A 20,566-nucleotide genomic window follows, 5' to 3' on the forward strand; every position below is an offset into this window, starting at 1 on the left:
TTGCTGGAAAAGCTCAGCAGATCTGGCAGCATCTGTGGAGAGAACCAAAATTGGAGGTGTAGTGGACAGCGAAGAGGATTACCTCAGATTACAACAGGATCAGGACCAGATGGGCTGAGAAGTAGCAGATGGAGTTTAATTCAGATAAATGCGAGGTGCTGCATTTTGGGAAAGCAAATCTTAGCAGGACTTATACACTTAACGGTAAGGTCATAGGGAGTGTTGCTGAACAAAGAGACCTTGGAGTGCAGGTTCATAGCTCCTTGAAAGTGGAGTCGCAGGTAGATAGGATAGTGAAGAAGGCATTTGGTATGCTTTCCTTTATTGGTCAGAGTATTGAGTACAGGAGTTGGGAGGTCATGTACAGGACATTGGTTAGGCCACTGTTGGAATATTGTGTGCAATTCTGGTCTCCTTCCTATCGGAAGGATGTTGTGAAACTGGCAAGGGTTCAAAAACGATTTACATGGATGTTGCCAGGGTTGGAGGATTTAAGCTGTAGAGAGAGGTTGAATAGGCTAGGGCTGTTTTCCTGGAGTGTCAGAGGCTGAGGGGTGACCTTATAAAATCATGAGGGGCATGGATAGGGTAAATAGACAAGGCCTTTTTCCTGGGGTGGGGAAGTCCAGGACTAGAGGGCATAGGTTTAGGGTGAGAGGGGAAAGATATAAAAGAGACCTAAGGGGCAACTTTTTCACGCAGAGGGTAGTACGTGTATGGAATGAACTGCCAGAGGAAGTGGTGGAGGCTGGTACAATTGTAACATTTAAGAGTCATTTGGATGGGTATATGAATAGGAAGGGTTTGGAGGGATATTGGCAGGTGGGATTAGATTGGGTTGGGATACCTGGTCGGCATGGCCGGGATGGACTGAAGGGTCTGTTTCCGTGTTGTACGTCTCTACGACTCTATAAATCGGGCCTGAATTCTGAGGGTCACCTGACCTGAAACATTAATCCTGATTTCTCTCCACAGATGCTGCCAGACCTGCTGAGCGTTTCCAGCAATGTCCGTTTTTGTTTTTGATTTACATCATCTGCCGGTTTTTTTTTTGCTTTTGTTCGGAACATCACTTGGGGTTTCCGGACGAATAATCAAGTGATAATGCCACTGGGCCATTGGCTCCATGTCCCTGAATGAGGGAAGAGTAGCTGTCCTGTTTGTGTCTATTGTTGACCTTATTGGAAGTAGCATTATGTGAACATTGGGTCAGGACAGAATTCCCTTCCAGTTGAGTAACTCTTTACACTCACAGAGGAAGAATGAGCACTGGATAAAGTGGGACTCACTACTCATTAAACCATAATTGTGCAAGGAAGCATCGCAGGAGAGAACTGGAATGGAAACAGATAAATGAAATCATTGACGAGAATGTTTGGGCAGGAATCCTCCAGTCCCAGTACGGTCTGCTGGGATGTGGGAGATCCGGGAAAATAGCAGGAAGCTGCCCTCAGACTCCTGCCTGATGTAGCCCTTCCACCCAAGAGGGTTCTAGCAGTGAGACCGGGTGAGAATGAGACCCTGCCAAATGAAAGGAGACGGACAATTAAAATGAAGGAAGGGCCTGGTGAATGGTGATTTCCCCAGGCAGTCGGCATTTTGCAGGAGCTAACCCCCCCACATGGGGAAGTGGCTGGATTCCTGTAGGCAGCCTCCCTTCTTCCAATGAGAGGGACATTGGAGCATGTAGCCTCCACCTCAAAACAGGGCGGAGCCACAATGGAAAGGCCATCCCGTGGTCCCCAATGGACCGCCTTTTGGGCCCTCTCTGAGGGAGCTTCTGTCTTGAGGTGTCTTCTTAATCTCCAACTAACGTCAGCAGTAACCTTTGATATTGTTCCTCTCCTAAAGAACTGTTTCCAGTTCCAAAAGACTGTGTCTGACGCGAGTCAAAATGGTTACTGGCAGCTTATTATTTGACTACAGGAGACATAAAAACCAAATAAAATCCTTTTCTCACCAACTGTGAGGTAAACAGTAATGAGAAACGTGCCTGGTTTCGCACCCCACTCAGACCGAGTTTGCTAATTCACCTGTTCCAAGATGTTATCACACACCTATGGAGAAGGTAGCACCTCTGGTCCAGGGGTAGGGTCACTACCTCTGCACCACAAGATACCTGCACTGGTCTCTGTACCGTACTAACTGGAACACCTCCACTCTCACTAACAGTTTCATGACTTGCTTGGTTATAGGAGAATATTTCACTTTGAACACATTAACAGGTAAAGGATACAAACTCACAGATTTTAATCAGTGTGAAGCAGCTCCAAGTATAAACTTGATAAAGTCTACGGTCAAACTAAAGATACCAGGAGTGTCATAGTGTCAGAAGTTTAACAACTGCTCATGGATTGAAAGAAGCAGCAATAACTCTGCCTGGAATAAGCAGTGACGGGTCAAGAACAAATGTATCGAGGAATTGAAAGCAATTAGCTATGTTTGGGAGAAGGAGTCAAAGCTACATGAACAATACTGTCTTTACAATCGCTTGATAAATAGCTGCCTTATGCTGCAAGAACTGACTGCCTGCAAAAGGATTAAGGAGTTAACTGCAGGCAAGTTGGTCTTTAAACAGAAAGTCAACGTCAAATGTAACAAGGAACAGGGAAGCTACTTCTGATAAGGCAGCATGCTACAGACTCAATAGCTCCAGAGTAGCATCCCATATTTTGGATGAAAGAAACTAAAAGATTGTCAGTAATGTTATAAACCTGGAGGTCAGAAAACTGTTACAAACATTCAACTCCAGAAACCATCAGCAGCAGAACTTCGAAGTACAACACTGTATCAGGATCAAAGCCCGGACACCTCTAGAGACAGACCCGTTGGTTGGAATCATAACTAAATTCCACCATTAACTAGGTAATAGCTAAGTTGGGTTGTGAGGCTTAATTTGCTCACTTGAGGGGTGGCTACATGCAGTAATGTTTAACTAATTGTTTGAGTATTTGGATGTCTGTGAGATTTCATAGCAAGTGGCCAAACTCAAGGTAGTTTGTCGCAATATACCCATAACAGGAGACAATGAGTAAGGACTAATTTTTTTTGAGAGGGGGGTTGTGGGATTTAAAGGGCAAGTAAAGTCTGGAGTTGGAAGAAGAAAAACTGCACAAAGATCAGAAGATTTCAGCTCCATTTAACTCCGTAACCATTAATCTCACAATGGAATCACTGCTGTCGTCAGCTGAATATGCCAGACTAATATTCATCATGCTGCTACAAATTCACAGCGTTACATTCCATCCAGAAGACTGCATTGTGGAAAACAACTGATCCCAAGTAGTGCAGAGTTGCAGCCTGCCACACTGAGGGAGAAACTCCTTCCTGTCAATAATTTTCATGAAAAAGTCAGCCTTAGCAAAATAAAAACCAGTCCATGCATTCTTTAAACAAAAAATCCAGAGAATTGAAAATTAATGGGCATACAATCCTGTGGGATCTGCTCACTTAAATTCTTGATATGCAGCTTTCTGTGTTGGAGCATATGTTTGCCCTGGCTGATTTCTACAAGACTCAGGCACTGAAAGCTTAACATTAGAAAATGTTTCAATTCCTGATTCTGGTATCACTCACCCTAAAGGGATGAACAATTCACAAACGAAAACTGAAGAACTGACATTGGAAGTTGAACTATAGCATATGGCTTGAATCTTTCCATTCAGAGCTCTTACTTTAAAAGACTTTATCTGTTTTAAGTCCAGGACTTCACATCAAGCATGGTTTTAAAGTCTAGACTGTAGAGTTCCTGTCAGGCCTGGAATGTGCCTGCTCTTTCAGTCTGGCAGAACAACTCAAAACAACCACTGACTTGTGAAGGGCAGTGCAGTGACTGTAATGAGGTCAGCCAGGTGGACCTCCTAGAAGATGAGTTCCCTGATTGGGGCTGTTAACCTGGTACAATCAGAAAATCCCTGGCTGACTGATATAAACAGGAGATTCAGAGTCCCCTCAATTTAGGGAATTGACTTTGTGTTGGCTGGTGCTACAGTTAGTATGTTTTAGATTAGATTAGATTACATTACATTACAGTGTGGAAACAGGCCCTTCGGCCCAACAAGTCCACACCGACCCGCTGAAGCGCAACCCATCCATACCCCTACATTTACCCTTTACCTAATACTACGGGCAATTTAGCATGGCCAATTCACCTGACCTGCACATCTTTGGACTGTGGGAGGAAACCGGAGCACCCGGAGCAAACCCACGCAGACACGGGGAGAATGTGCAAACTCCACACAGTCAGTCGCCTGAGGTGGGAATTGAACCCGGGTCTCTGGCGCTGTGAGGCAGCAGTGCTAACCACTGTGCCACCGTGCCGCCCACTACTGTGAGTTTCTGCTTCCCTTCTTTTCTGGGGGGGGGGGGGCAGGGAAACCTGATTTCTGAACTGGCTGAATTATTTAGCCAGTTTGTTAACTGGCATTCCTTTTACTGAGGACGATTGTTAAACTCCTGGTGCACATACTGTGTTTCAGGTGTAATTCAGTTCTCATTAGGGAACTGGTTATAGCCTGTGTGTTACTCTTTTTTTTCTTTTTACTTTTTGAGGAAAGGACAATATTAACTTTTTGGTAGGGCTTAGCCATTTGAGCTGGAAATGTGTTGCTGGAAAAGCGCAGCAGGTCAGGCAGCATCCAGGGAACAGGAGAATCGACGTTTCGGGCATAAGCCCTTCTTCAGGAAGAAGGGCTTCCTGAAGAAGGGCTTATGCCCGAAACGTCGATTCTCCTGTTCCCTGGATGCTGCCTGACCTGCTGCGCTTTTCCAGCAACACATTTCCAGCTCTGATCTCCAGCATCTGCAGACCTCACTTTCTCCCCTTAGCCCTTTGACTCTAGTTTTCTTTGTTTTTTATGTGTGTCTTTTTATTGGTGTTTGTACTGAGCCCTGTGGAAGACATACATTTTACCAGAGGAGCTGTTCCTGGGACTGGGCCTGTGAAGATTGAACACCTGTGTGTGTGCTGGGAGGTGAGTAGTTGCTGTATCCTGGAGTTTGGGAGAAGACCTTTCCTTCAGGAGTGGACCAAACCCCTGTGAGTTAACTGCACCTGTACAATCTACTGTTCCTGTGAGTGGCCTGGTTTTCCAAGGCTGGGCCAGGACTCTATGAAGACTGAACACCTGTGCTGTGGGGTGTGTATTTGCTGCCTTTGGGAGAGGACTCTGGCCTTGGTTGTGGACCCTGTTTTTTTTTTAGCAGTGGACTCTGCTGTTTGGAGTAGACTCCATTTTGGACAATGCACCTTGTTAACTGGAGTGGACTCCATTCCTGGGAATGGACTCTATATTTTGAAGACTCTATATATTTGGACTGTGGACCAGAAAGGACTGTTTTTATGTAATTAACTGTTTCGTGGTGTTTGGGTCTATCACCTGTACTGTCTTGTGTGACCCTGGGTCTGGCAGGCCTTGCTGTGAGCTGGGAGGCTCATGGGTCGTCCTGAAAGCTGTCACCTCGAGAGCCAGAGGGCAGGTAGGCCATCCTGTGAACCTGAAGGTTGGTAGGCTGTCCTGAAAGCTGGACGGTGGGTAGGCCACCCTGATGCCAGTCACCCTGAGACCCAGATGATGGCTAGGCCGTTCTGAGCACTGTCGTTCCGAGAAGGGGTAATCGGGACAGGCTGTCCTAGAGGTGGTCGGAAGGTGTGTCAGAGCAGCCGAGAGCCAGAAGGCATGTAGGGTCAGGCTGAGATCCGGAAGGCTTGTGGGCTCCCCTGCACGCTGCCATCCCAGGGGAAGGGGATGGGCTGTCCTAGAGGTGGTCGGAAGGTGTGGCAGGATAGCCCATTGGTCAGATGGTGCATTGGGGTGGGTAAAATCAATGGTACGTAGGGGCAGACAGAGCCAGAAGCTGGGTAGCTGTCCTCAGCACTGTCACCCCAGGCGGGTACTGGGCAGGCTGCCCAGAGGTGGCCGAAAGGTGTCCGGGTGGACCGAGAACCGGAAGGAGCATGGGGTGGACTGAGAGCCGGAAGGTGTGTAGGGGTGGGCTGCCTTAGAGTGGCCAGAAGGTGGGAAGGCCAGGGGCTTGCTGGGTCTGTATTGTCTGCACTTTCCTATGTAACAGGACTGTCACATGTACAAATGTCATTGTTGTCTTTCATTCATATTTGAAACTGGGATTTGAGGTTTGTCCTCATCACCCGGTAAACTGGTTGAACGGTAGGGTTTGGGGCCTGGCTTTGCTGCTCCTCTCCCCTGTAAAGTTGTTGATAACAGCTGTAAATGTTAACTTTTTCTTTTGTAATCGTTTAATAAAATAAAAAAAAACCCCACAGTATCCTCCAACTCTATTTCAATTTGATCCTACTCTCCTTTCACTTTTCCTTTGATGCAGACATTGCCCCCTTGGGGCTCTGCTTGTCCCTGGTCCCTTAGAGACAAACAAACAAACTGCAGATGTTGGAATCCATGGGAGACAAACAGGAGACTGGAAGAACACAGCAAGCCAGGCAGCATCAGGTGGAGATGGAGAAGTCAATGTTTCGGGTATTAACCCTTCAGGCCTGAGGAAGGATTATATCCAAAATGTTGACTTCTCCACCTTCTGCTGTTGCCTGGCTTGCTGTGTTCTCCCAGCCTCTTACCTGTCAATGGTTTCTTGGTCACATGGATGTTTTTCCTGGTGTGTAATTATTTAGTTCACACACCTGGTGTTTTCACTGTTTTGCAGCTGCCTACATACACATGTGCACACCCACCCATATATGATGGGTGCTGGGGACAATAAGCATACCTGCTGTATTGTAATAAAGAAAAACACAAAATAGAAGGGGGGGAAACAGACTTCATCTCCTCCAGAGATTAGATTTTTAAAAAAACACAGGAATACCTGTAATGGCATGGTGCCCTTGTATGAAAGCATAGGTTTTTGTAAACACGAAGCTATGGGTTTAATCCCCACTTTTGATCCTCAAGAACAGGAGGGTCACACCTGAGTGAGCCAGGCCAGTGTCAAGGACTCTCCATGTGTAGATAAAGGGCAACTTGGTGACAGGATACTGGCCCCTGGGGAGTTACTTTCAGAAGTATACCTTAAGTGAATACCACCGTCACTTGAATACAAGCTCGGGAACAGAAGTGTCGACTGTTATTGAGTCAGGTAACTCACTCAAATTAAGTTACTCTAATGTCAGCTTAACAGTTGTTAACATTTAACTGGACATGCTTCAGCAGAAGCAGCAGTTAATTGCTAATCATTTCTGAACTTAGTTGGGAACAACAGACTGAATTCTGAACCTTTCTTTTGTAAGAAACTCTTACAGCCCTATTCCTATCATCACAATCGTTATCTGCATTTTGTTAAAATCGACTCAACAGACAACTGGAGGCACATGGCAGGGCCAGATATTAAAATTTAGATGATGCTTTAGGTATAAGAGCTTTTCTGATGCAATGGTAGTGTCCCTATGTCTAAACTAGGTGACCCAGGTCAAGTCTCACGTGCTCATGAGGTGTGTCATAACTCATCTGAGCAAACTGATTAGAAAATAAACAAGGGAGAAAGTTACTGCAGATACTGGAACCTGTACTGAAAACATCAAATACTGAAGATCACAGCGGATCGGAAAGCATCCATAGAGAAAGCTGAATTTTCCAGTCTAGAAAATTCTTCATCAGAGCTGCGGTGGAGGGGACACTATTTATGCTATAGTGAGGGGGGGATGGGGGGTCTCGTGGGTGAAGGATGATGGGGGATGAGAATGTGAGAATGGCAGAACAATGGTGCATCTCCTGCCAGATGTGAAAAGACAGACAGTCCCCCCCACCCCCCTCTCCACGTCATCTTCCCATGTAACCACCAAAGGTGTGTCATCTGCTCCTCCAGCTCCTCCCGGCCACTACCAAGGTCCAAAACGGTCTTCCCAAGTGAAGCAGCATATCACCTGCACCTCCTCCAGCCTTGTGTATTGTATTCGCTGCACCCAATGTCACCTACTCTACACTGGAGACACCAAATGCAGACTGGGTGACCACTTTGCAGATCACCTCCAGTCTGTGCACAGGCATGACCCTGAGCTTCCTGTAACCGGTCATTTTAACACAGCATCCTGCTCTCATTCAGACGTCTGTCCTCGGCAAGCTGCAGTGTTCCAGTGACTCCCAGTACAAACTGGAGGAACAACATCTCATCTTCAGACTGGGCACTTTACAGCCTTCTGGACGTAATATTGAGTTCAACAGCTTCAAATTATGAACAAATTCCCATCTTTTCCCTTTCTTTTAGCTTGTTACATTCTGTTTTTATGTCCTCTCTCCCCTCCCCCCACCCCAGTGCGACTGTCTGCCTTTCTCACATTCCAATCACTTCATCTGAACCATCAACATCTTTTCTCCCCCAGCACCACACTACCCTCACCAACCCCACCCCCACCACTGCAGCATAAATGCTGCCCCCTCTACACTTCATGACAGCTCTGATGAAGAGACATCTAGACTCAAAACATTAGCTTGCTCTCTCTCCACCGATCCTGTCTGACCTGCTGTGATCTCCAGTGTTGGTCGTTTCCAGAAAATAAACGATGTTTTCAACATGGCATCTCCTTGTTTGGAGAATGGTTGTTATCTTGCGAAAGCAGGGTTCAACTCCCCAGTCAGGAGTGGCTGATTGCTGTGATGGGTTCTGTGTAAATAACAAGGTTTTGGGCTAAAGGCCACGACTGGATGATGGCGGAGACTAAAAGATAACATGTATTGTTGATATTTTCTTATCAAACTCTTCAGGGGTGTTATTAAACACCTCGGGAGTAGGTGGGACTTGAACCTTCTTGTTATTTGAGTGAAGCCTGGCCAAGCATCTCTACAACAACAACCTCAGCCATTCCCATTTCTGCTTCTCCACTTCCAGAAATCCCAACTAGTCTAATTCCCACTCAGTCTATCAGTCAGGTGGTTCATGCACTTGTTTGACCAATTGCTTGCTGGTGGCAATTTGACCAATCGCAGCAGTGTGGTGCTGATGGGATCTACCCAGTGCAATCCTGAGTGATAAGGTCATCTGACTTCAAGTTCTCTTTTGGGTTTGAGCACATGATGAGTGATACAATGCAGCAACAGACCCTTTGGTCCAACTTGTCCATGCCGACCAGCTATCCTAACCTAATCTAGTCACATTTGCCAACAGTTGGCCCATATCCCGCTAAACCCTTCCTATTCATGTCCCCCCAGATACCTTTTAAATGTTGTCATTGTACCAGTCTCCACCACTTCCTCTGGCAGGTCATCCCCTACCCGTACCACCCTCTGTGTGAAAAAGTTGTCCCTTATGTCCATTTTAAATCTTCCCCCCCTCACCCTAAACCTATGCCCCTCTAGTTTTGGACTCTCCCACTCTGGGGAAAAAGATCACCCTGTCCATGTCCCTCATGATTTTACAAGGTCACCCCTCAGCCTCCGATGGTCCAGGGAAAACAGCCCCAGCCTGTTCAGCTCCACCCTATTACTCAAACCCTCCAACCCTGGCAACATCCTTGCAAATCTTTTTAGAACCCTTTCAAGTTTCACAACATCCTTCCGATAGCAGTACATAGTCCAGGTTGATTGAGGAACCAATTCCATTAAGCCATTCGGTGATGATCAATGTGTTCTCCAAAGTAACCATCTTCCTTCAATCAACATCACCAAAACTAATTTGGCTGTTGGTCCATTGCATGTGATAAAATGTTCTGCTACTTTTGTCTATATAACAGGGGTGACCTCACTTGAAATTAATCCACTCAATTTTAATGTGAGTATTTCGATGTAAATCTTTAATACACACATTAACTCCAGTTTTGTTCACACCTTGGCCATTGGAACTTAAGAGTCAAGCTTCTATTGTACCAAGTTTAGTATGTTGACGGATTTATAATGTACAAAAGCAAATTATAATATAATTTGGATGGGCTCTGGGTAAATGTAGATTGTACATTTTCCAGAGATAAAACTGCTGCCAAAAAATCTCACCCCAGCATGGAAGGTATATGATTATCAGGAGTGATTACACACCTTCTGTTCAATAAAACATCATTTGATTCCATTCAGGTATTATTTATCCTTGGGCAAAATTCTGCAGGTCAAATAAAACAAGCCCAGCATTCCTGAACAAGTTTGTGAAATGTAGTTCCAAAACAATTGGAGTCAGATTTGTCTCAGCTCACTTCACTGGAAAAAAAAGCCTTGCTTTATTTTGAATTGTTTTCAATTCTCCCCTATGGATCTCACAATACATTATCTCTTCAAACCAACATAACTTAGAGCAAGTGACTGTATTTGGCCTTCACAAATTCACACATTTCTAGCACATTATCTATTTGACCTTGTGAAGTCTTGCTTTAGGAAATGTTCATTATCAATTGAACAAGTTGATGGTCTATGTAGCAGGCGCTTTCTTGCCTGGATTAAGTGATACAGATGTCACTTAGATCTTTCACTCCAATAATTACATGATTCCGGAGCTGCCAACGCTCGGTCCAGGATAGCTCCATGTAGTGTCTTTATTTGTCCTGATGTTGAAAGAGTGTGTTTGTTATGAGGCTGTGCTGAACACAGGCACTATCTGCATTGGAAACCATGGGGTGGGGAGAAAGCCTACAGTTCCACTCCTGATTTCAGTCATGGGTAACCCTTACAACAAATCATTCCAAAGGAGAATTCTCTTTCTTGTTTTGGAGTGGCCATGTCATCAAAATCAGAATAGAATCTTTCCTACATTTTTCAAACACACTTTGTATGGAACCTTGATACCACGGGTAGTCCTAACAGAAGCAAGGTGCTTCCAACATTGTCGCTCTGTAACATCAACATCATAATCCATGGGGAAGTGACATAATATCACCACCACATTAGATAACGCCTACATCGCTCTGTAGTGTCCTTCTGGAAGAAATCTTTGAGGAGAAAGTGAGGTCTGCAGATGCTGGAGATCAGAGCTGAAAATGTGTTGCTGGAAAAGCGCAGCAGGTCAGGCAGCATCCAGGGAACAGGAGAATCGACGTTTCGGGCAGAAGCCCTTCTTCAGGAATGAGGAAAGTTTGTCCAGCAGGCTAAGATAAAAGGTAGGGAGGAGGAACTTGGGGGAGGGGCGTCGGAAATGTGATAGGTGGAAAGAGGTCAAGGTGAGAGTGATAGGTCAGACTGGGGTGGGGGCGGAGAGGTCGGGAAGAAGATTGCAGGTTAGGAAGGCGGTGCTGAATTCGATGGATTAGACTGAGACAAGGTGGGGGGAGGGGAAATGAGGAAACTGGTGAAATCCGAGTTCATCCCTTGTGGTTGGAGGGTTCCTAGGCGGAAGATGAGGCGCTCTTCCTCCAACCGTCGTGTTGTTGTGGTCTGGCGATGGAGGAGTTCAAAGACTTGCATATCCTTGGTGGAGTGGGAGGGGGAATTGAAATGTTGAGCCACAGGGTGGTTGGGTTGGTTGGTCCGGGTGTCCCAGAGGTGTTCTCTGAAACGCTCCGCAAGTAGCCGGCCTGTCTCCCCAATATAGAGGAGGCCACATCGGGTGCAGAGGATGCAATAGATGATGTGTGTGGAGGTGCAGGTGAATCTGTGCCGGATATGGAAGTTTCCTTTGGGGCCTTGGAGGGAGGTGAGGGGGGAGGTGTGGGCGCAAGTCTTGCACCTCCTGCGGTTGCAGGGGAAGGTGGCGGGAGTGGAGGTTGGGTTGGTGGGGAGTGTGGATCTGACGAGGGAGTCACGGAGGGAGTGGTCTTTACGGAATGCTAATAGGGGAGGGGAGGGAAATATATCCTTGGTGGTGGGGTCCATTTGGAGGTGGCGGAAATGACGGCGGATGATGCGCTGTACATGGAGATTGGTGGGGTGGTAGGTGAGGAGCAGTGGGGTTGTGTCCTGGTGGCAGTTGGAGGGGCGGGGCTCAAGGGCGGAGGAGCGGGAAGTGGAAGAGATGCGGTGGAGGGCACAGTCGACCACGTCGGGGGGGAAATTGCGGTCCTTGAAGAAGGAGGCCATCTGGGTTGTGCGTTTTTGGAACTGGTCCTCCTGGGAGCAGATGCGGCGGAGTTGAAGGAATTGGGAGAATGGGATGGCGTTTTTACAGGGGGCAGGATGGGAGGAGGTGTAGTCCAGGTAGCTGTGGGAGTCGGTCGGTTTGTAGTAGATGTTCGTGTTGATTCGGTCGCCTGAGATAGAAATAGAAAGGTCGAGGAAGGGGAGGGAGGAATCTGAGACTGTCCAGGTGAATTGGAGGTCGGGGTGGAAGGTGTTGGTAAAGTGGATGAACTGTTCAACCTCCTTGTGGGAGCACGAGGCGGCGCCGATACAGTCATCGATGTAGCGGAGGAAAAGGTGGGGGGTGGGGCCAGTGTAGTTGCGGAAGATGGATTGTTCCACATATCCTACGAAGAGGCAGGCATAGCTGGGGCCCATGCGGGTGCCCATGGCTACTCCTTTCGTTTGGAGGAAGTGGGAGGATTGGAAAGAGAAGTTGTTCAGGGTGAGGACCAGTTCAGTCAGTCGAAGGAGGGTGTCAGTGGAAGGGTACTGGTCGGTACAGCGGGAAAGAAAGAAGCGGAGGGCTTTGAGTCCTTCGTGATGGGGGATGGAGGTGTACAGGGACTGGATGTCCATGGTGAAGATAAGGCGTTGGGGACCGGGGAAGCGAAAATCATGGAGCAGGTGGAGGGCATGGGTGGTGTCCCGAATGTAGGTGGGGTGTTCTTGGACTAAGGGGGACAGGACCGTGTCGAGGTATGCAGAGATGAGTTCGGTGGGGCAGGAGCAGGCGGAGACAATGAGTCGGCCGGGGCAGTCAGATTTGTGGATTTTGGGCAGGAGGTAGAAGCGGGAGGTGCGGGGTTGTGGGACTATGAGGTTGGAGGCGGTGGATGGGAGATCTCCCGAGGTGATGAGGTTATGGACGGTCTGGGAGATGATGGTTTGGTGGTGGGGGGTGGGGTCAAGGGAGCAGTAGGAGGAGGTATCTGCGAGCTGGCGTTTGGCCTCAGTGGTGTAAAGGTCGGTGCGCCAAACTACTACCGTGCCTCCCTTGTCTGCTGGTTTGATAGTGAGGTTGGGGTTGGAACGGAGGGAGTGGAGGGCTGCACATTCTGAGGGTGAGAGGTTGGAGTGGGTGAGAGGGGTGGGGGAGTTCAGGTGGCGGTTAATATCGCGGCGGCAGTTGGCTATGAAGAGGTCGAGGGCAGGTAGGAGGCCAGCACGGGGTGTCCAGGTGGATGGGGTGTGTTGGAGGTGGGAGAAGGGGTCGTCAGAGGGTGGGCGGGAGTCTTGGTTAAAGAAGTGGGCACGGAGGCGAAGGCGGCGGAAGAATTGTTCGGTGTCTCGCCGCTTGTTGAACTCATTAATCCGAGAGCGTAGGGGAATGAAGGTGAGGCCTCTGCTGAGGACTGATCTTTCATCCTCAGAGAGGGGTAGGTCTGGAGGGATAGTGAAAACACGGCAGGGCTGGGAGCTAGGACCTGGTGTGGGGCTGGAGCTGGGTGTGGGGGCGGGGTTGGGCGTGGGGGCGGGGAAGGAGATTGGCGTGGGGGCGGGGTTAGGCATGCAGTCGGAGATCGGCGAAGGGGCGGGGTTAGGCGTGGTGACGGAACTCGCCGGGGGGGGCGGGGTTAGGCGTGGGGGCGGAGACACATGCGGCGTTGTGGGCGTGTAGGTTAGTGACGTCACTGGGGGCGGAAGTGGCTGCGGCGACCACAGAGACAGAGGTATTCCCCATAGCCGCGGAGGTCGCGAATCTGTCGGCGATTGTCTTCATGGCGATCGCGGAGGCCTCCATCGCCAGACCACAGCAACACGACGGTTGGAGGAAGAGCGCCTCATCTTCCGCTTAGGAACCCTCCAACCACAAGGGATGAACTCGGATTTCACCAGTTTCCTCATTTCCCCTCCCCCCACCTTGTCTCAGTCAAATCCATCAAATTCAGCACCGCCTTCCTAACCTGCAATCATCTTCCCGACCTCTCCGCCCCCACCCCAGTCTGACCTATCACCCTCACCTTGACCTCTTTCCACCTATCACATTTCCGACGTCCCTCCTCCCTACCTTTTATCTTAGCCTGCTGGACAAACTTTCCTCATTCCTGAAGAAGGGCTTATGCCCGAAACGTCGATTCTCCTTCTGGAAGAAAGTAAGGACTGCAGATGCTGGAGATCAGAGTTGAAGAGTGTGGTGCTGGAAAAGTACAGCCGGTCAGGCAGCATCCGTGGAGCAGGAGAGTCGAAGTTTTGAGCATGAGCTCTTCATCAGGAATGGGGGGAGAATGTCAAGGGGGCTGAGAGATAAATGGGAGGGGGTGGGGCTGAGGGGGAGGGTAGCTGGAAATGTAATAGGAAGATGGAGGTGATAGGTCAGAGAGGAGGGTGGAGCAGATAGGTGGGAAGGAAGATGGACAAGTAGGACAGGTCAAGAGGGCAGTGCCGAGTTGGAATGTTGGACCTGGAATAAGGTGGGGGAGGGAACATGAGGAGACTGGTGAAATCCACATTCATCCCACTTGGTTAGAGGGTCCCAAGGCGAAAGATGAAGGGTTCTTCCTCCTGGTGTCTGGTGGCGAGAGTTTGGTGGTGGAGGAGGCTCTTCTTGACCACAGCACATTCTATTGTAGTTCAGGAAGAGGCACAGATGATTTACATAATGATGACTAGATGAATGTTCTTGTGATGATTGGAGGACAAATACCAATCAGCAAACGAGGGACAATTCCATCGTTCTTCTCAAAATTCTTGACTGCAGCTCTACTCCTGGATTGTGAGTCTCTGTGACAGGACTTCATGTGGCTGAACAGGCTACAACCTGATCCATGGATCCTGGGTTACATGGGCCAAGGTGTAAAATAGTGTCACAGGATCTTTTACGTTCACCACAGAAGGAACACCTGACCTTGATTTGACATCTCATTCTGGAAGACAGAACCTCTGACAGTGGAACACTCCTTCAGTGATGCTCGAAGGGGGCAGCTGAGATTTTGTGCGAAATTTCTGGAAAGAAACTTGAACTCAGAAATGATTTGGAGATGCTGGTGTTGGACTGGGGTGTACAAAGTTAAAAATCACACAACACCAGGTTATAGTCCAACAGGTTTAACTGGAAGCACATTTGCTTTTGGAACGTCGCTCCTTCATCAGGTGATAGTGGAGGGCTCAATCCTAACACAGAATTTATAGCAAAAGTTTGCATTATCTTGTAACTGAAATTATACAGTATAAAATACGTTGATTGTTTGTTAAGTCTCTCATCTGTTAGAATGACCATGTTAGTTTCACTTCTTTCATGTGTAAATCACAAAACCTCTTTTTAATAAGTTGCATTCTCAGGTTAGCTGTTAACAATGGTGATAGCTAGACAATATGTTTAACATATTGTCTAACTATCACCATTGTTAACAGCTAACCTGAGAATGCAACTTTTTAAAAAGAGGTTTTGTGATTTACACATGAAAGAAGTGAAACTAACATGGTATTCAAACAGATGGAAGACTTAACAGATAATCAATTTTTCAATGCATAATTTCAATGCATAATTACATCACACTGTAAATTTTTGCTATAAATTCTGTGTTAGGATTGAGCCCTCCACTATCACCTGATGAAAGAGCGACGTTCCAAAAGCTAGTGTGCTTCCAATTAAACCTGTTGGACTATAACCTGGTGTTGTGTGATTTTTAACTTTGTACACCCCAGTCCAACACCGGCATCTCCACATCATGTGTATGTGTGTGACTGTAGAGGGGTCTAGGTCTGTGAGACACACTTGCACACTCACACATGCACCCTCTCACAGACTTAGACCACTTTACACTCATACACACACATATACATTCTCTCTCACAGACACTCACAAACCCCCCACCCCAGATACACAAACGCACACACTCCCACACGCACCCTCTCACAGACCTAGACCACTTTACACTCATACATACACATATACACTCTCTCTCACAGACATTCACAACCCCCCCACCCCAGACACACTCACACACGCACCCTCTCACAGACTTAGACCACTTTACACACACACACACAAACACACACACACACACACACACACACACCCCTGCTTCTCCATTTATCATCCCATCTCCCCCACAGTCACTCCTCCGTTCTGAATTTCCAAGTCTGCGCTGATTATACTTTGACTGATATTATTGTTTAAATAAATGACACAGAAACTATTAGGCATCATTTCATGGAAAAGACCCCAACATTTGTTGCCCAGTTCCCCATGCATGACTGCAAAACAAGCCTAAAAATATTTACTCTCACCCACATGGTGTTGGCAAATCCTATAAACAGAGAATATGCTAACGTACAAGCACTGTTTGGACAGCGATTTATATGAGATGAATGATGGCAAAAGATCAGCAACATGAAAACTGTCAAAACACCTCTCAATTTTAATTATGCTGACATGTTCCCAATTTTGTGGAAATAAAATCAACTGCTGGTTAAATAATTATGAACAAACACTCTCATGTTACGGAGAAAGAGAGGACTGCAAACGCTGGAGATTTGAGTCAAAAAGTGTGGTGCTGGAAAAGCACAGCAATCAGGCAGTATCCGAGGAGGAGAGTCGACATTTGATGAGCCCTGATGAAGGGCTTATGCCTGAAACACTAACTATCATACAGTCATAGAGTCACAGAGATGTACAGCACAGAAACAGACCCTTTGGATAAACTCATCCATGCCAACCAGATATCCTAATCTAATCTAGTCCCACCTGCACTTGGCCCATATCACTCCAAACCTTTCCTATTCATATATCCATCCAGATTCCTTTTAAATGTTGCAATTGTACCAGCCTCCACCACTTCCTTTGGCAGTTCATTCTGAACATGTACCACCCTCTGCATGAAAAAGTTGCCCTAAACCTATGGCCTCTAGTATTAGACTGCCCTACCCTGGGGAGAAAACCTTGTCTATTTACCCTATCCATGTCCCTCATGATTTTACAAACCTCTATAAGTCATAGAATCTACAGTGTAGAGACAGGCCATTTGACCCAACAAGTCCACACCAACCCTCCAAAGAGTATCTCACCCAGGTCCATTCCCCTACACCTATAACTCTACATTTACCCCTGACAAATGCATCTAACCTACACATCCCTGAATTCTACGGGCATTTAGCATGGCCCATTCACCTGACCTGCACATCTTTGGATTGTGGGAGGAAACTGGAGCATCGGAGGAACCCCACACAGACATGGGGAGAATGTGCAAACTCCACACACAGTCGTTTGAGGCTGGAATTGAAGCTGGGTCTCTGGTGCTGTGAAGCAGCACTGAGCCACTTTGCCACCCCATGTAAGGCCACCCCTCAGTCTCCAACGCTCCAGGGAAAACAGCCCTAGCCTATTCAGCCTCTCCCTATAGCTCAAATCCTCCAACTCTGGCAACATTTTTGTAAATCGTTTCTGAGCCCTTTCAAGTTTCACAACATCCTTCCGATAGGAGGAAGACCAGAATTGCACACAATATTCCAACAGTGGCCTAACCAATGTCCTGTACAGCCTCTACAACATGACCACCCAATTCCTAAACTCAACACCAATAAAGGAAAGCATACCAAACACCTTCTTCACTATCCTATCTATCTGTGACTCCACTTTCAAGGAGCTATGAACCTGCACTCCAAGGTCTCTTTGTTCAACAACACTCCCCAGGATCTTACCATTAAGTGTATAAGTCCTGCCTTGACTTGCCTTTCCAAAATGCAAAACCTCACATTCATCCAAATTAAATTCCATCTGCCACACCTCAGCCCATTGGCCCATCTAATCAAGATCCTGTTGCACTGTGAGGTAACTGTCTTCGGTGTCCAGTGAATTCAAAGAATAGGTAAATTCAGGACCAAAACCACAAGAAATTATTCTTCATAAAGAGTGATCAAAACTTGGAATACAGTTCCACACAGTGGCAGAGGCAAAAACCCAGAAATTATTTAACAAATAATGTAAAAGTTAGGGAAAGAGGTTGCAATATGTTTTGGAAATATAGACATATGTGGCTGTCCTCATCTTTAATTATCAAAAAATGTTGAGAGTATTTTTTAAATCTCCTGATTTCACATGAAAATTCCCAATATCCTCCCAAGGAACTATGAAGGCAGCAATTACACTGACACTTCATGTGAATATTTACCATTAATCTTCTCAGCTGAAAATGTGTTGCTGGAAAAGCGCAGCAGGTCAGGCAGCATCCAAGGAGCAGGAGAATCGACGTTTCGGGCATAAGCCCTTCTTCAGGAATATGCCCGAAACGTCGATTCTCCTGCTCCCTGGATGCTGCCTGACCTGCTGCGCATTTCCAGCCACACATTTTCAGCTCTGATCTCCAGCATCTGCAGTCCTCACTTTCTCCATTAATCTTCTCAGTCCATCTCAGTTTCACGTCATCATGGTACTTTCATTGATCTCTTTCCACATAAATTTTTATCTTTAAAGTTATTCTAAATCGTACCTTAACAAAAACAACAAAAAAAAAATAACTCTGGCAGTCTGTTGTTTTGCAATCTGGACAGACCTTTCCCTGCACTAAACCAAACTGCCATGTGTCTGGAGTCACATATGAACCAGAGTGGGTAAGGGGTAAGGGGTTGGGGGTTCTTCCCCAAAAGGGACAAAAGTGGATCGTTTCTTTCATTTTACAACAATCCAGCAGTTTTGTGGCCATCCTGATGTATGCAATTAACTGAACAAACCCCTCATAATGCCAAAATGGGATGTGACATGATATCTCCAGATTATTAATCCATTGACACCACTGTCTTACCACATAGTCACCTACTAGATGAATGGGGCTCCTCTCCTATTACAGAGAGACAGCTGGTGTTGCTTTAACCTGAGGGGTCACCACATCTTCAGGTTAAGTCGAGAGGTTGGGAAGGAGAATAACCACAGCCAGTGGTGGGGATTGAGCCCACGCTGTTGGCATCATTTCATTTTGCAAACCAGTCATCCGAGCTAACTGTGCACCTCCCACATCAATATAAATCATCCTGGTAACAAAACTCCACTGTAAGCAAATTGAAATAACAGGGGTCTCCAGTTAGTCATAGCGATACACGGTTATCAGGAAATCAACCCCTGTTTTACAATTTTAAAATATAGAAGTGCAGAAAATCAAATGATCAATGTTAAAAAGTACTTTTTTTAAAAAAAATACCCCCATCTATGATTTAAAAGTTGTACTATTACTCTTCCTTCCATAACTCCCTTCCTGCATTGGAAACCAGCTGAGCTAACCAATCCCTTGATGTTACCATTCACATGATTATATACCTTGATGGTCAGGGTCCATTCAGATTCCTGTCTGAAGTTAAATTCTCTTGAATAACGCAGGCCATTGGGATTAACTTCAGCCTGAATCCAATCCACTGGACACTTTGTCAACTTCTGAGGAAGGGTCACTGGATTCGAAATACTAGCTCGCTCTCTCTCCATAGATTTTGTCAGACCTGCTGACTTGGTCGGAGTGATTTTGATAAATAGCGGTGGAGTGGGGATTGTTGTATATTTAAGGCAGTGTGTGGGTGAGGGTGAGCCCGGACTGGTTTGTATTTGCAGTAAACCCCCCACCCCCCCAGGCCCTGCCACTCAAACTGAACCGAGCCCAAGGCCAGTACAACTGGAGGAAAAAAAAATGGACAAAACTTACGGTCAATCAAACGCAAAGACGCTTCTTCCTCTTGCACTTTCACTTCGAGTTTAAGGGGCTGCTGACTCTCCGGGGAGTGGGTGAACTGGAAGCCTCCTTTCTGATCCTCGTTAACAAAAACCAGGGACACACTGTGTTCCTGCACCGAGCAAGCCATCGGCAGGCAGACCGAGCACAAACACAAAGAGCCTTCGCTACAAACTGCCAGCGAAAGCGAGAGAGAGAGCAGGGGGCGATGGAAATCACAGCTGTGTACCGACCCGAAGCTGTAGAAACCTGGACATCTCCTGTCCCCTGCTGGTGTATCCTGAACCAGCAAGAACCATCACTGGCACAGCTCGGGGCTATTCCCCAATCAACGTTGTATCTACACCGCCAGACCTACAAAAGACACAGGTTTTGTTTCAGTTTAAAAGAGAACGACATCAAATTAAATACATAATTTTTAACCCTTACATGTAATAGATCGGGGAAATGGATTTGCCATTTGTAGAATAAAACTAAGAAGGGGTAGCTCGGTGATTAGCACTGCTGCCTCGCAGCACCAGGGACCCAGGTTTGATTCCACCCTTGGGCGACTGTCTGTCTGGAGTTTGCACATTCTCCCAGTGTCTGCATGGGGTTCCTCCCACAATCCAAAGATGTACAAAGCTCAAAATCACACATCAGGTTATAGTCCAACAGGTTTATTTAGAAACACTAGCTTTCGAAGTGCTGCTCCTTCATCGGGTGGTTGTGTGCAGGTTAGGTGGACTGGCCATGCTAAATTGCCCCGTAGTGTTCAGGGATGTGCAGGCTAGATGGGTTAGCCATGGGAAATGTGAGGATATAGCAGGGGAGTGTGACTAGGTGGGATGGTCTTCGGAGGATTGGTGATCATTCGATGGGCCAAATGACCCTGCTTCCACACTGGAGGGATTCTGGAAATTGAAAAGTACTGGG

The 20,566-nt window shown here is 47.0% G+C and overlaps 1 protein-coding gene across 3 annotated transcripts in view; it reads right to left on the reverse strand.

The window, feature by feature from the left end:
- carm1l (coactivator-associated arginine methyltransferase 1, like) overlaps window positions 1-19,923 on the reverse strand; it is a 118,211-nt gene extending 98,288 nt beyond the window's left edge. Inside the window, exon 1 of one of the 3 annotated variants that reach the window (XM_043718619.2) lies at window positions 19,625-19,923. In XM_043718619.2, coding sequence (XP_043574554.1) covers window positions 19,625-19,781 — 157 coding nt within the window. In that variant the 5' untranslated portion in view covers window positions 19,782-19,923. Of the gene's footprint in view, window positions 1-19,248; window positions 19,485-19,624 lie in introns of those variants that run through there. The other 2 variants (XM_087994402.1, XM_087994409.1) reach the window with 2 other exon arrangements.
- Between the last annotated feature and the right edge of the window lie 643 nt (window positions 19,924-20,566).

The sequence above is a fragment of the Chiloscyllium plagiosum genome, unplaced genomic scaffold, assembly GCF_037043375.1.
Source record: "Chiloscyllium plagiosum isolate Xiang-an unplaced genomic scaffold, Cpla_swu_hap1 HiC_scaffold_2, whole genome shotgun sequence".
NCBI classification, from domain to species: domain Eukaryota; kingdom Metazoa; phylum Chordata; class Chondrichthyes; order Orectolobiformes; family Hemiscylliidae; genus Chiloscyllium; species Chiloscyllium plagiosum.